Raw genomic sequence first — 15592 nt, 5'->3', positions numbered from 1 at the left:
AGCATTTGAACTAATTTAGGATGTTTGTTCAAGCATGGGAATTGTCTTGAAATATTTGGAAAGAGGATTTAAGCATTAGTGGTCACTAGGAGCAACAATCCTAAGATTGATTGGTGGAATCAACAAAATCCCAAATTTCAGGCCTATAAAGATTTTTTTTTTTTTTCGGTTTCTCGAGGTAGGATCTCACAATAGTCCAGGCTGGCCTGGAACTCACTATGTAATCTCAGGGTGGCCTTGAACTCATGGTAATCCACATACCTCTGCCTCTCAAGTGCTAGGATTAAAGGTGTGTGCCACCATGCCCAGCTTTAAAGAAAATTTTTCAAGTGAGGTTTGCCACAGTGGAATGGACTGCACTGGGAAATATGATGCTCTTTCTGGGGGCTTGCTTTTATTGGTTGAATATTCACTCTGCACCCATGTTCATGGAGGACTTTAGCTTTGTTTAGGAATTTGAGCTATGTAATTTTCCAAGATATTTTGGACTCTGAAATACAGAGGCTCTAAAATTGTGGGGAAAAATGGACTGTCATTAAAATAGAAACTAAGAAAATAATAAAGCTGGGCCTACTAGTGTACCCCATAATCCTGCCTACTCAGTGGGAAGAGGCTGGCTGGTTGCACACTCGAGGCCAAATTGGAATACAGACTGAATTCAAGGCCAACATGGGCAACTTAGACATCAGACAAGACCCAGAAAGGGGTGGGGATATAGCTCAGTGGTGGGGGACTTGCCTAGCATATGTGAAGTTCTAAGTTTAACCTTCAGTACTTACAGTAAAATCAGGAAGGAAGGAAAAGAGGAGGAGGAGCGATAAGAAGAGGCGAACAAGAAGTAGGAAGAGGAGGAGGGAAATGTACAGTAGCTTGCTGCTCAATCCCTTGGCTTAAGCAGTGCCATTGATAAGCAAAATGTTTGTCCTCCTAAAATGACAATTTGAAAATTTATTTAATTGAGCGTAACCAAAAACATTTCCTAGGAATGCTATAATATGCTATGAAATGATGATGATGATGATGATGATGATGATGATATTTAAAAGCAAGAACAGGGCTGGAGAGATGGCTTAGCGGTTAAGCGCTTGCCTGTGAAGCCTAAGGACCCCGGTTCGAGGCTCGGTTCCCCAGGTCCCACGTTAGCCAGATGCACAAGGGGGCACACGCATCTGGAGTTCGTTTGCAGAGGCTGGAAGCCCTGGCACGCCAATTCTCTCTCTCTCCCTCTACCTGTGTTTCTCTCTGTGTTTGTCGTTCTCAAATAAATAAATAAAAAATTTAAAAAAAAATTTAAAAAAGCAAGAACAGTGACCTTCAGTTTCATGTAGTTCAACAAAGCTCAGCTATTTTTCACACCCAAGGTCTTCATGTGTATGTGCTCAGAAGAATCACATTATTTTATTCAAGTGAAACTTTAACAGATAGCCAACATGTACCAGGCACTCCACTAGTCATTGTGGTGACAGTAACTGGAGAGAAACGTGCAGTTCTCTAGTGTTGCTCATTATCTACTTAGACAGAAAGAGATTAGCATAGGTAAGCTAAATAAAATTGGTCATGCTCTCAGTGTAAGAGGAACAAAGCAAAAGAACTCAGAACACAATATTAACTGCCAAGAGAAAGCTGGGAAGTGTTTCTCAAGGGGATGCTGAGTAATTTTTCAAACAACCTAACTTCCATGTAACATCAGGGTGGAGGACCATAGCATGAGGCCAACACTGTGGACCCTGAGCAGCCCCTGAGTGTTAGCAGAGATTCTCCCAAGAGTCATGAGGAATGTGATGGCACTTTGTTAAGTAGAGTGAAATGTGCTTGCTTATAATACCTGGTTAATGATAACATGAAAAAGTATCAATCTGTATTGAGTTTCCTTGAATCTGAGCATCTTGCTTTTAGAACAAGTGGTTGTTGGTTCTTGATAGGCACTCTGGTAATAGCAATGTGCAAGGGTGTGATGAGAGAGTGATCATTCCTTCCTGCTTGCAAACAAGACTCATTCTCATCTCTTACCTTATTGCACTTAAAGAAAAGACACAGTGAAAATTGTGAGAAACTCCTGTGGGTCAGATTTTATACATGACTGACATGTTTAGTTTCTATTTAATTATATGGAAGCAGTCTACTTGTGCTAAATATCTTTCAACTTAAAAATGTTTTCTGAATTTCAAGCACATAAGCTTTGTATAAACATGATTTTCTGATTCACTGATCACAATGAAGTACCCTTGACTGCAATTAGAATTAGGGATGCCAATAAGTAAGAGTTAAATAACACACTAAATAGGTAGCAGGTATAACGGGTGAGATGCTGGGGACAGATCTGCAAGGGCAGTTGGACAGATGAGCATGTCTATGAACGATGACAGCTTATGGAAGCATGGCCACAGATGTGTAAACAAACTTGACCCTGAGATAACCACTTAAGCAATGATATATTCTCTGGACATTTAGAAGACCTGCAGGTGCTTCTTTTGAAAACAGTGATGGAGAACTTGGGAGCTACTCAACAGATAAGAAGCAACAGGAGTCAGAAGTGTAGGGGTATTGTTGGAAAAGGCATCATTCAAAGTTCCAAAAGGGGGATATTGCTTTAGTTTAGTTTTTTTTTGAAGAGTCTATTGTTACTCACTTGCTAATGAAGTCATTGAATTCTTCTGACCATAGCTCAGGCTGCCTTAGTTTGGGAGGTGGGTTTCTGGAAAAATAAGAAGCCAGATTGCGTGGTGTAAATGGATGAGACGGTATGAGAGCCATGGGCATAGACAAATGCCGTGCTGTTGTCAAATTCTGCCAGCATCATCAAAGACGGCCATCATTTCCAATTCAAAGAAAGATAATTAGTTATTAATCATGCTTGTATAAAATGACAACTCCTTGGTTTCTTTGAAAGTGCTTAATATATGACCTATTTTTTTCAAACTGTTTATGCTTCTTCATTTACAGAATATGCTGGGACTGGGGAGATGGTTCAGTGGTTAAAGGCACTTGCTTGCAAAGCCTGCTGGCCCAGGTTCAATTCCCCAGTAGTCACGTAAAGTCAGGAACATAAATTGGCACAAGTCCAGAATTAGTGTTTTTGCAGTAGCAAAAGGTCCCAGCATGGCCATATTCCTTGTCTCTCTGTCTCTGTCTCTTTGTCTGTCTGTCTCTCTCTGTCATAAATAAATGAAAATATAGAATATTAGAGCTAAAAATAATCTTTTGGTCTTAATGTGGGAACACTAGTGGAAAATATCAACATTTAGATGAATAGAAACAATGAATACTAAAGATTCTTTTCTTTTTGAGTCTTGAAAAAGTCTCTAAGGAATAGCCATGGTACACAAAGGTGACTTGGAACAAGGAACATTTAGAAGAGGGGCACAGTAGAATGCCTTCATGAATTCTTTTGTTACTAGATACATGGCAGGGACATGTGTTAGAATTTTATAAAAGCAAGGAACTGGAAAAGACTATTAGCTACAAAGCTCTGAATGCCACTTAAATGATTTCGTTATTAATTCTTTTCATTTATAAGCTGAGTAAATCTTTTCTTTTTTGTCACATCTGTGTATACAAAGGGACATGGCTTGAAAGTGAGGCTGATCTAACTCTGTAATCAAGCAACATTGATCAACTATGATAGCTCAGTGTGCTAAAGTGGTACATTGTGTTAATTCTAACGGTTCTTTGTTTTCATTAGTGGGATGGAAATACTTTGTCTCCAGTCCTGCATTACTCCATAAATACCTTATAATGAAATTAATGTACAATTTGTACAGGCTCATTAAGGAGAAGTGCAGCTATGCACGCATACAGATCCTGCCAAAGCTAATTTCACCACTGTGAGGATTATTTGAAGATTGCTGATTTGCACATTAAAAGAAGTACTTCTTTTAGCTAACAATTTTGTTTTGTTTCTTGCTGCCTGCAAGTTTCCTTTTATGAGATTTATTGGCTTGCTTTGTATATAACAGTTTTGACAATTTCACAATGCTCAGAACTGGGTGGATTTTCAGCTCTCCCTTTCTGTATTTTTCTAGAGTCAGAAGGCTTAGCCTTCCAATTTAAGAGATATTTTAGTGGAGAAATACCTAATATGATGTAGCTTTGAGAATCACTTGGTGTGTTGCCTATGATCAATGTGCAATGTACAATGATGGTCATTCTCCTTTCCTGTGGTATTGTCACCATGAGTATGAATACTTGGTTAAATAAGGTGGTTTTCCTCACAGCTAAAATGATTTGGTAATAAATAGCTTGAACCACAATAGGAGTTAGAACAAAATCAAGCTTTCCAGAATTTTATCTACTGTGTTGAAGGTAATATACAGAATTTTTCCTCTTGCTCCCTTTTCCTGTTCTCCTATCTGGTTTTATAGCCTATAGCCACTCTCACACCCCCTTAAATTATGAGAACAGTCTAGAAAGAGAGAAAGACAATGCTCAGGAGAAAACTGCTTTATTCAAAAGAGAGAAATGGGGCTGGAGAGATGGCTTAGTGGTTAAGTGCTTGCCTGTGAAGCCTAAGGACCCCGGTTTGAGGCTCGGTTCCCCAGGTCCCACGTTAACTAGATGCACAAGGGGGCGCACGCGTCTGGAGTTCGTTTGCAGAGGCTGGAAGCCCTGGCGCGCCCATTCTCTCTCTCTCCCTCTATCTGTCTTTCTCTCTGTGTCTGTCGCTCTCAAATAAATAAAAAAAAATTTTAAAAAAATTAAAAGAGAGAAATGCAGTTAGCAAACAAGTCCAGACTGGGAGTAGGTAGAACAATATTTCTCTGTTCCCAACTTGCTGGAAAGTAAGTTCCTATTTCCAAGTGAAATAAGTAGCAGAGGAAGAAAAGTGGGCTGTGGATCTTGGAGCATTCATCCTACCTTGGTATTTTGAAGAGTGCTCTCATGGGATGCAGGTCAGCTAGTGGAGGGTCTCCATCACCCAGCTCAATGGCTGTGATACCCAGAGACCAAGTGTCACATCTTGCATCATAAGTGGTATCTAATTGCTGTTCACATGCAATCACCTAGAAGATAAAAAGAAAGGTAACATCTGAGACTTTCATAAATATAGCAAAATGTTTGGAGAAAAGAGTAACATCTGGTGACTTTTGATAGGTGTTAAGTAAAGAAAAAAGTGGTAATTTTGGAGAAGAAAAAGCAATCAAATTGTTACAAGTCATAGCATTTTTTATTCTGAATACAGAGCATAACATAACAGGGTTGCAAATACAAGTGAAGAATATATGGAAAGGGATATATTTTCCAAAATGTACCAAAACAGGCAGAAATAATGCCCTGTAAGGGGGCAGGATCAACTGCACAGTGGGGAGGCCAGGCAGCAGTGTTCATTCAACAAACACCTGATGGGGAGATGGAAGACAAAACACAGAGGAAGAATATGCCTGTATAGAGTTAAATGTGAAGGGAGAAAAAAAAAAGTAAACTTGAAGGCAGTCAAAATAGATGTCCTTGGTCTTATTGACCCAAGGGAGGAATAAGAAAAGTTTAGAAGAATGAAAAATGGCTTAAGCCATTAAACAGAACAAAAAATCTAAACTGAACAAAAATAAACATCAATGAAGACTTATTAGCACCTTGTCTAAGCAACAGATTTTAAAACCATGCCCCTGGGCTAGAGAGATGGCTTAGCAGTTATGGTACTTGCCTGTAAAGCCAAAGAACAGAGGTTGGATTCCTCAGGACCCATGTAAAGTGAGATGCACAAGGTGGCACATGCGTCTGGAGTTTCTTTGCAGTGGCTAGTGGCCCTGGCATATCCATTCTCTCTATTTGCCTCTCTCTCTCAAATAAATAAACATGCCCCTAACCAGAGGGTGTAATTGGGAGTTACAAGAAAAAGAACAGATTTTTTGCAATATTGTAAAGTGATATTATATAAAAATATTGTGACACATGTTCTCCCTCATATGTGGATCCTAGCTACAGATGATTGGGCTTCTGCGTGAGAAGGAAAAAACTTAGTAGCAGAGGCCAGTAATGTAAAAAGGAGACATAAAGGGAAGAGAAAGGAAGGGAGGAGGGTACTTAATAGGTTGGTATTGTATATATGTAAGTAGAATGATTGAGATGGGGAGGGGATATGATGGAGAATGGAATTTCAAAGGGGAAAGTGGAGGGGGGAGGGAGGATATTACCAGGGGATATTTTTTTTTATAATCATGGAAAATGTTAATAAAAATTGAGAAAAAAATATTGTGATAATTTCTTTATAAAATTTCTAAAGGTGACCTGAGAAGATAATTGTTAGCATTAGGAAGTTCAATTTTACAATTTGTAAGCAAGCACTTTTAACCTTTGAGCAATCTCTCCAGTCCTCAATTTTACACTTTGAAAAGTGTTCTGATAACATGAATATAAAATGTCTCTCATAGCTTCATGTGTTTGAAAGCTTAGTTCTTAGCTGGTGGTGTTCAGGAAGATTATGGAGTCTTGTTGGAGAAAGTCTATCTCTCAGGGTAGGCTTTGGGTTTTTATAGGCAAGCACCACTTGCCACACTCAGCTAAGTGGCTTACTACCTCTTCCATGCTAATGTGAAGATGTGCTTCCTAGTTGTCTGCTCCCGACATGCTTTCCCCATCATGATGACACTTGAAAACTGTAAATAAGCCCTTTTTTTGCTGGGCATTTTGTCCCAGTAACAAGAAAGTAAGTGATACACTATCAAGGTACTTTTTATATCCTAAGAGTGAATTACTAAAATCATCAAGCATATTCTGAAGTAAGAGAAACAAGCATAAGAGTTCTAAGGTTTAACTCTGAAAGTGTGGTAAACATATGGTCAGTAATAATAGCAATATGCTTCATAACAGCCCCCAAATGGAAACCCAGTTGTCTCTCAACTGTTGAATGGGGAACACACACTGTGGCATGTACATACAATATATTATTTAGTATAAAAGGAGTACTGATAAATGCTGCAACATAGATCAACCTTGAAAATAATAAACTAATTGAAAGAAGCCAGGTAGAGGGGACATACATTATTACATTTACATTAAATTTTCACAATAGGCAAACCCATTGAATAAAAACTAGATTATTGGTTGCCTAGGGCAGGGCATCTTGGGGGCAGGTGGGAGTACTCATAAGAGTGCAGGGTTCTCTTTAGAGAGCATAAAAGTGTTCTAAACTTATATACTGGTACTGACTGCACGTCTTGAGTATACAACAAACCCTACAATGTATATGTTACATGAATGAATCATATGGTATCTGAGTCACATATGGCTTTACAAAGCTACTAAAATTTCATACTACATTCATATGAATTTTATTCTCGCTATTGAATAATATATCATTGCCTTAATGTAATTTGTTTTTTTTTCAAGGGTTCTTCCACTGAGCTAAACTCTTAGCCCCATGTCTATTTTTTTTAAAAGCTTAATATTGAGTTATTTTGAATGATTTATTTTAATTCATTTTCATTTGTGTTCTGTAATTATAATTTTATTGGGAACTTTATTATATGAACATACTGTAAATTGGCGTTATGGCCATGAACCCACGTTCAATTTTTAAATTTTATTTATTTGAGAGAGTGAGAGAGGAAGAGGGAGAGAGAGAGAGAGAGAGAGAGAGAGAGAGAGAGAGAGAGAGAGAGAGAGAGAGACAATGGGCTGCCAGGGCCTCCAGCTACTGCAAATGAACTCCAGATGTATGTGCCACCTTGTACATCTGGCTTATGTGGGTTCTGGGGAATCAAACCTAGGTCCTTCGGCTTTGCAGACAAATGCCTTAACCACTAAGCAATCTCTCCAACCCCCACGTTCACTTTTAAAGGAAGTTTTCTTTATTGAAAGTAAGGTAAAGTTTGAATTTAGAACATCGAATCTTCCTCTTTACCTTTCTCAGCTCCCTGCTGCTGGGTATTGCTATATTGTTTAGGCGTCAGGCTTCCCTTGTGTGGGAATTATAGGCATAACTTGATGCCTGGCTAAAAGTGATTTTTTTTTTGTATTAAAGTATCTATTCTCAGATAATGTAGCATCTCATGGCTTCACACATGTAGCCTTGGAACACTCCCTCTTAGGTTGGGTGAGCTTATTATGTTCCAGAGGGTATATATTTATTTTAGGAATTGAAGTAAGTAGACATTAATTTTGTTCTAGGTTTAAAATCTCACTAGACTAGAGAGACTAGAGAAGGAGTACAGTTGTGAGCATCAGTGGAAAACTTAGAGATCCGTAAGTACTCTCTGCATGTCTACATTTTCCACAACAGTTCTGCCCAGAAAGGAATGCCTACTGTAGCTCAGCAAACAATAGTTCAGAATGAGAACACAATTGGCCAAATTACCAGGTTCCTTTACCACAAATTACATTTTCCATTTGCTCTCTCAGAATTTCCATATCATGGAATAAATTGTCCATTGGCTGAAATAACTGAATGTGCACCTGATATCAAAGTGCACATTTGCTTTCAAATTTCATCTGTGGGTCTTTTTTTTTCTTTTGATGTTAAAGAGGTTTTTACACTAGTGTGAGTGAAACCTATGATTCATGTTTTTTTTTTTTTAATCTTTCTGCATGGTTGTTTGTGCTAATGTGTGTGGAACATACAGAAGTCAGAGAACAGCATGAATGTCTGTCCTTGACCTTGTTTGAGGCAGTGCCTCTCACTTTCCATAGCTGCGTGCCCTGGGAGCTTCCAGAAGGTTCTCTTCCTACCTCTGTCATCCATCTTGGCTACACGTGTGCTACAGTGTGTCTGCCTTTATGTAGGTCTTGGGGATTTGAACTCAGGCTTGCACAGTAAGTATTTTATACACCCCTCCTAAGCCACATCCCCAGCCACTTGTCTTTTGTAAATTTTTAAAACACTAGTGACATATCTAAATAACTTCTAGAGACTCTTTTTTAAAAATTAATTAATTTACTTATTTATGAGAGAGAGAGAGAATGCGTGCACCAAGGCCTCTAGCCACTGCAAACAAACTCTAAATGCATGCACCACCTTGTACATCTGGCTTAATGTGGGCATTGGGGAGTTGAACCTGAATTCTTAGGCTTAGCATGTAAGCGTCTTAACCACAAAGCCATCTCTCCTGCCCAAATTGTAGAGCCTCTTATTTGAGCTTCTCTTACTAAATTTTGTCCTTGCTTATAATTTTTATGCTGATTCTAAGATGTGGTCCTTGTTAAAAGGTTTCTAATTCAAATTTTCAAAAAAGATTCTTAAATATTATCCTCTTTATATATACTAATAATTTTTTATTTCAATCTTGTTTTTTTTTTTTTTTTTTTTTTTTTTTTTTTACAAATAATGACAGAGTGAGTATTGAAACAGAAAGAGTACAGAAGGATTTAATCTTCAAACAAATTTAATTAGAAGATTTTGTAATATTAATGTAACATTTGAGTTATTTCTTCTATCACTCCCAAGAAAATTGTACATAAATAGCAGAGCTTTTCCCAGAGGTTGCAGAGAGTTTTTGAAAAAAAAGTACTTTATTGATAAATGTAATTAAAAAGATTTAAAATATTAAGCAGTGACTGTGGGGAGAAGATTTGACTCTGGAAATTTCTTTAAAATATTTTGGTTGTTTATCTACATTTTCACAAAAGTAACAATGCAAAGAAATCTACTATGGCTGGACTCAACTCCAGCAGGTACTTGGTAGAAAGGCTTGTCTTGTGGATTGACAAACCTATAGATGACCTAACAAAGTCACATGTTATCATAATGTTTCTATTATAATTTAAAAACAAAATGTTGCCAGGGCGATGGCTATACCTGTAAGCCCACCATTCAGGAGGATGAAGCAGGATGATGCATAGACAGACTTTGTCTCAAAACTCTAAATGGAACAGTAATGCAACAATTATAAAATATAAAAATGTAAGCATCCATATTCTAGACATATGCTAGACAAGTAAAAGTAATTTTCAGAAAAAATTAAAGCTATTAAAAATTAAAACTCTTTACCACACCCTGTCTGCTCATTTGTCTGACTTTTACTCATGCCTTCCTTCTGAGCTAGTTTATCTAGAACCTTCCAGGTTCCTCCTCACACATATAATAACACCACATTAAAATAGGACAGCAGACATTTATTTCCTCTGGTATAGTCCAACACATTTATGAAGATAGTATACCCATAAAAAAGAAAGTAAAAAAGGACTGAACATTAAAATTGTTTCCCTCAAAATGCTCTGACCTCAGGAGCCATCCAAAATGGTGTTCCTACGGATGTGTTTCGACGGTGCCGGGTGCTGCTAAGCTGTGCAGATACACCTACGGGGAGAGATGACATGAATTCCTGCATTAACTACTCGTGGAAAGAGATCCTTAGAAATGAACAGAAATGAAAATTCTGTTTCCTCTAAGTTGCTATTGCCCTTGAACTTCACTATACAGGGCCCTAAATCAGGGTCACTGTTTGGTCAGCATGTAGAATGTACCTGTGTCTATTTCTCATGTCTAAACTCCACCTGCCTCCAAGCCTCATTTGAAGTCTTCATTTCCCTATGGTGGTGTGGTGGTCTGTATTCTGCTCCCAGTCACAATAACTTCCACCTTCTCTGCTCTTCTACAACTTAAAACCTTTTCTCTGATGTGCATATTTTGACATGCAATTGTTTGAATGGTGCCTCCCCAACCTCCTCTTCCACATTAATAAATTCTAGTAAGCCAGAATTGGTGTTTTATGTGGTGTTTTACATACACAGGTTCGATAAGTTGTGAATGCGCATAAAGTTATTTTGTATTTGTGATCCTTGTTGAAATCACTTGTGATGTGGCTAGAAGTCTCAAACTAACTACATCTATCTAAACCAGCATCATTAATAAAAACTGCTCCTTAAAGAAATTAAATTCAAGCCGGGCATGGTGGCACACGCCTTTAATCCCAGCACTCGGGAGGCAGAGGTAGGAGGATCACTGTGAGTTCAAGGCCACCTTGAGACTCTATAGTGAATTCTAGGTCAGTCTGGGCCAGAGTGAGACCCTACCTCGGAAAACCAAAAAAAAAAAAAAAAAAAAGAAGAAGAAATTAAATTCATTTTTAAACTGATACAAAAACATAAAACTATACATAATTTTTAGGTATTATGTGATTTTTCAATACATATACAGACTGTATAATGTTTAAATCAGGTTAAAAGTATCTCCTTGTGGTGGTTTGAATGTAAATGTATGTTTCCCTTAGCTTCATGGATTTTTGATTAAGGATAAGTTTGCAACTGGAGCCTCCAGCACCCTGCCGGAGGAGGTGTTACTGGGGGCAGATGGTGATCCCAGCCTTAAGGTCTGGAGAGCAGTGTGGAGCTCTGGCTGTTTGTGCTTGCTGGCTGTTGGGTGATGTCTCTCTGCTATGATTTGTGGAAGTGAGCCAGCTTCTGAACCACAGATGGTGCTTCCCCTGCACTCTGTAAGTCTCAAATAAACCCCCTTCCTCTCATAAGCTGCTTCTGGTGGGGGTTTGTCCAAGCAGTGAAAAGTAACTACAACACTCCACAAGCAGTTGACACTTTTCAGAGTGTGAGAGAATTCAAAATCATCTCCTTTTGCATTCTGAAATAAAAGTGCATCATTTATTCTCTCAAGTCCTGCGTAATTAGAACCAATCTTTTAGGGAGGTTACAAACTATCATGGGAAGGCCTAATCATATATTTCAGTTGTGTAATTCTATTCGCACTCCTGCCCCTTTTCCGAGGGGACATCATTCATCCAGTGTGCAACGCTTTGTGCCTCATGCTGCTCTAGACTGGGTGGGTTCAAACCTAAACCATGACCCTTTACCTTCTGATGCTTTGTCAAGTTCCGGTCCCTACATGTCAGCCTAGAAGACAATCATAATGAGATTTAAAATAGGGACATATTTGACTTCTTCAAGACGCCATTTGACTTTCACTATGGGATTGAAAGGCCAGATCTGGGCAAGTGGATGATCTGGTGGTGGGATACCTGACCAGAGGGGTGGGGGAATAGGTTCTCATTTCACTGTGGTTTTACCCTTAACTTAATGAGCTTTTCCAGCTATGCATAAGTCCTGTCCTAATCTATGTCCTTCAAAAGTTTGCTTTTTAGAAAGTTCATTACATGAAATAAAAAATATGCTCACTATATCATTTTTTTTTCAAATTCAAGGACAATTACCTAATAAATGCTTTGAGGTTCTCCTTTCAATGTTTCCTAACAGAGCATTTAAAGAAACAGAATCAGCTTTTAATCTCACTTTTTCCTCTAACTCTGAACCATGCATTTTGTACTTAAAGAAAGTTAAACTTAAATGTAAATATTTGGTTTTGTCAACTCAAAGATTAATATTGGATTTTATGATAATATCACAGCATAGTAATTTATATAAATGAGATTAAAAATTAATTTAAAACTGGTTATAAATTTTCTAAAATGTATTCTAAGGGTGCTCAGTGATTCACGAAAAAGTTGTATTTGATCTTTGGTGGGTAACGTCTCAGGTTGATAAAGACAACTGAAGAAATAAGCTGTTATTTAAATGTGATGTAAAGAGGAAGGAAGAAAACAGCCACACACAACCAAGTAAGTATTAAGTTTTGCTCCTATCACTAAAGTGACATTTTAGACAGATTAATGTATTTTTTCTCTTCAGAATATAGAGATAATATCAATTATAATTGGAATATCTGTGAAAGATCTCTCCCCACAGGAAACAGAGATGGAAGGATGCTGACAACAGACTTTTAAGGACATGGCATGTGATCCAAGATCACGTCATGCTGCCTTTTTTTTTTAATGTGAGGCATGGGTATAGACAATAGGAAAGCCTTAACAGGAAACCCAGAGTACTTTTCCTCCTGAGGCCCAGTACTGTCACAGCTCTGCTTTTGGAGATCATCTCACCAGAGTGTCCCTTGGTTCTGTGCATAGCTAGCGTTGTTTTCCATATCCTGGTCTAATGTTAGGGCAGAGTCAGTTTCTGTTGCTTAAAACGAAGGAACCCTGAGTTGTTAGTCTCATTGATTTTAGATATTAAATAGCAATTAACAAGGACATGAATTTATAAATAAGAGGCTTTAGATTTATATGAGATTTCATGACATTTATATGTTGATATTAATATGAGTTGAGAATTTTCTAAGGTATTTGTCTCTAAGAGTTTTATTCAATTATCTCAAATAATAACAAAGTTAAAAATATTTTATTTATTTATGTATATATATTGAGAGAGAGGGAGGGAGACAAGGAGAGAGGAAGAGGCAGATAGAGTGAGTGAGCACACCAGGGCCACTTGCTACTGCAAATGGACTTCAGATGCATGGGCTGCCTTGTGCATCTGGCTTATAGGAGTACTGGGAAATTGAACCTGGGTCCTTAGGCTTTGCAGGCAGTCACCTTAACCACTAAATCATTTCTCCAGCCCATGAATAAAAATTTGAATATGTCTACTGCCTGAGGGAACAGAGGCAGGCAATTATATCTATATTTACTAGTATACATTAAACATATTAATGGCAATAATTTTAAAGGCTAACATTAAAATGACAACACACGTATAACACTCCCTGAACTGCAACAATGCTTTGCACACACACTGACATTGGTATAATCATTAAAGACTACTGGCCAAATGCCAAAGTAACAAATTACAGTGCCCTTTAAGTTTCATTCTGTATATGTTGAGATCTTACAGAAAGTGTGTGTGTATGTGTGTGTGTGTGTGTGTGTGTGTGTGTGTGTGTGCATGCATGTGCACATGCACATGTGTGTGTGAAAGACCATATATGGAATTCAGAGAACAACCTCTTATTCATCCTTGCCATCACCTTTTTTGAGACAATGTCTCTTATTATTCACTATTGTGTAAAGGGTAGCTAACCTGAAAATTTCTGGAGATTCTTTAATTTCTGCTCCAAATCCTGTTGCTGTAGGTAGTATGCTGGGATTAAAGGCACTTGCTACTACATCTGGCATTACGTGGGCTCTGGAGGTCCAAACTTAGATCATCATGCTTGTACAACAAGCATTTTTGACCACTGAGCCATCTCCCCAGACAGAAAGAACATTTTGCTCACCATTCCAACAACAGTAAACTGTATGGTAAAAAGAAAAAAAAATAGTCTAGAATGTAGAGAAGAAAAACACAAAGGTTCAAATTAAATGGAAAAAATGCAGCTGAGTAGAGTCAGATACTTGAGAATATTACATGATAATCACATTAAAAACAGGACACAATCCAACACTGAAGAAAGCACTTGTTACATTCCATAGTCTTTGTGCTTCTTCAATGTAAGATCATTTTACTCAACCAAATAGGTCAGAAGCTAAAGGCAGCTTAATGGCCATGAAGCCCAACTTTCAAGCTAGTAAAATGAAGCTATGAGGAAGTCATTTTCTTGAGGACAAATGACATTCCCACTTAAGATAAATCCCTACAAAAATAGCTAAGTAGATAGAAAAGTACAAAGCTGTATGAAAAAATGATTGACATAAATTACTTTAAAAGGCTACAAGGATCTAAAGTATGAATTTAGGATCCCTAGGAAGTGAAAAAAGATTAGGAAAATCATTTTGCCCAGAGAGTCACTAATGGAATAAGTCACCAAAGTGAATAGTTACATAATCATCTCAAGAGAGAGGACGCTGAAGGGTGGAAAATTCCAGGCAGAAATTAAAGATAGTGAGAGGATATGGAAGGGAGCAGGAGACCAAAAAGAGATCAGGGCTGAAGAGCAGACAGGCTAGAAGAGGCTAGAATCCATTAAAGCCACAGTCGCAGGAGCATCACAGAGGGTTATGTTAATGAGTCTTTAGCCTTTTGCTTTGCTAGGGAGTTTTCAGGCTATTTTAGGTTCATCCAACAAGGCTGCCTGGGCTGGTTGATCGCTGTGCAGAAATCTTGTACCCTATTGCATAAATCCTCTTTTAGGAGAGAAATATGCATGTCTTGTACTTGAACTCAAGAGTTTCTGAGACAACTTAAAGGGGACTTGGTTTGCTATAGCTCATGCAGCAAAATATAATGAAAATAATACATAGAATTTACACCATGAAAGGGCCACAAAATATGTTATATAATCTATTGCTGTCATCTTGTAGATGAAGTTAAGACACTATGGTTTATGTTATGTTTGTACTTGGCAGGGCTATGTCAGCATATTTGGTCAGACATTGTGGATATTTCGATGAAGGTATTTTCTAGATGAGGCTACCACTTAACTTGGTGGATTTTTAAGGAGAACAGATTACCCTCTACAATGTTAGTGGGCCTTACTGAGTCAGTGCAAGGCCTTAATGGAACACCAATCTCCTCAGGAAAGAATGAACATGTCCAGCAGTCTGCCTTTGAACAGAGAGTCCAAAAGGCATGCCTAACCTTCTCACATTGTAACATGATGTTGCCATCTACACATGTATTGCCCGCATTCACAGCTCTCCTAGGATATATATGGCCCACGTCCATTGGTTGGACATGACTATGAGGCTTTCCTTCAGGCTACACTGAACATTTTACACTTTTCAGGCCTCCACAATCTTTTGAGCCAATTCCTTAAAATGATTGTCTCTCTCTCTCTCTCTCTCTCTCTCTACACACACACACACACACACACACCTCTGTTGGTTTTGCTTTTTGAGAGAATCCCAAATAGGATGATTTCTAAGCATGTGTGGCT

General features: G+C 38.1%; 1 protein-coding gene across 1 annotated transcript in view; it reads right to left on the bottom strand.

Moving 5' to 3' along the window:
• Nucleotides 1-15592, bottom strand: part of Myo3a (myosin IIIA) — a 167371-nt gene that overhangs the window by 127547 nt on the left and 24232 nt on the right. Inside the window, exons 5-7 of the mRNA XM_004659674.3 lie at nt 10155-10231; nt 4855-5000; nt 2630-2695 (exon numbers count right to left, since the gene is read on the bottom strand). Of these exons, the coding sequence (XP_004659731.2) occupies nt 2630-2695; nt 4855-5000; nt 10155-10231 (289 nt within the window). The remainder of the gene's footprint in view (nt 1-2629; nt 2696-4854; nt 5001-10154; nt 10232-15592) is intronic.

The sequence above is a fragment of the Jaculus jaculus genome, chromosome 5 (assembly GCF_020740685.1).
Source record: "Jaculus jaculus isolate mJacJac1 chromosome 5, mJacJac1.mat.Y.cur, whole genome shotgun sequence".
Classification (NCBI taxonomy): domain Eukaryota; kingdom Metazoa; phylum Chordata; class Mammalia; order Rodentia; family Dipodidae; genus Jaculus; species Jaculus jaculus.
The sequence above is the reverse complement of the archived record's forward strand: the minus strand, read 5'-3'. Positions and strand labels throughout refer to the sequence as shown.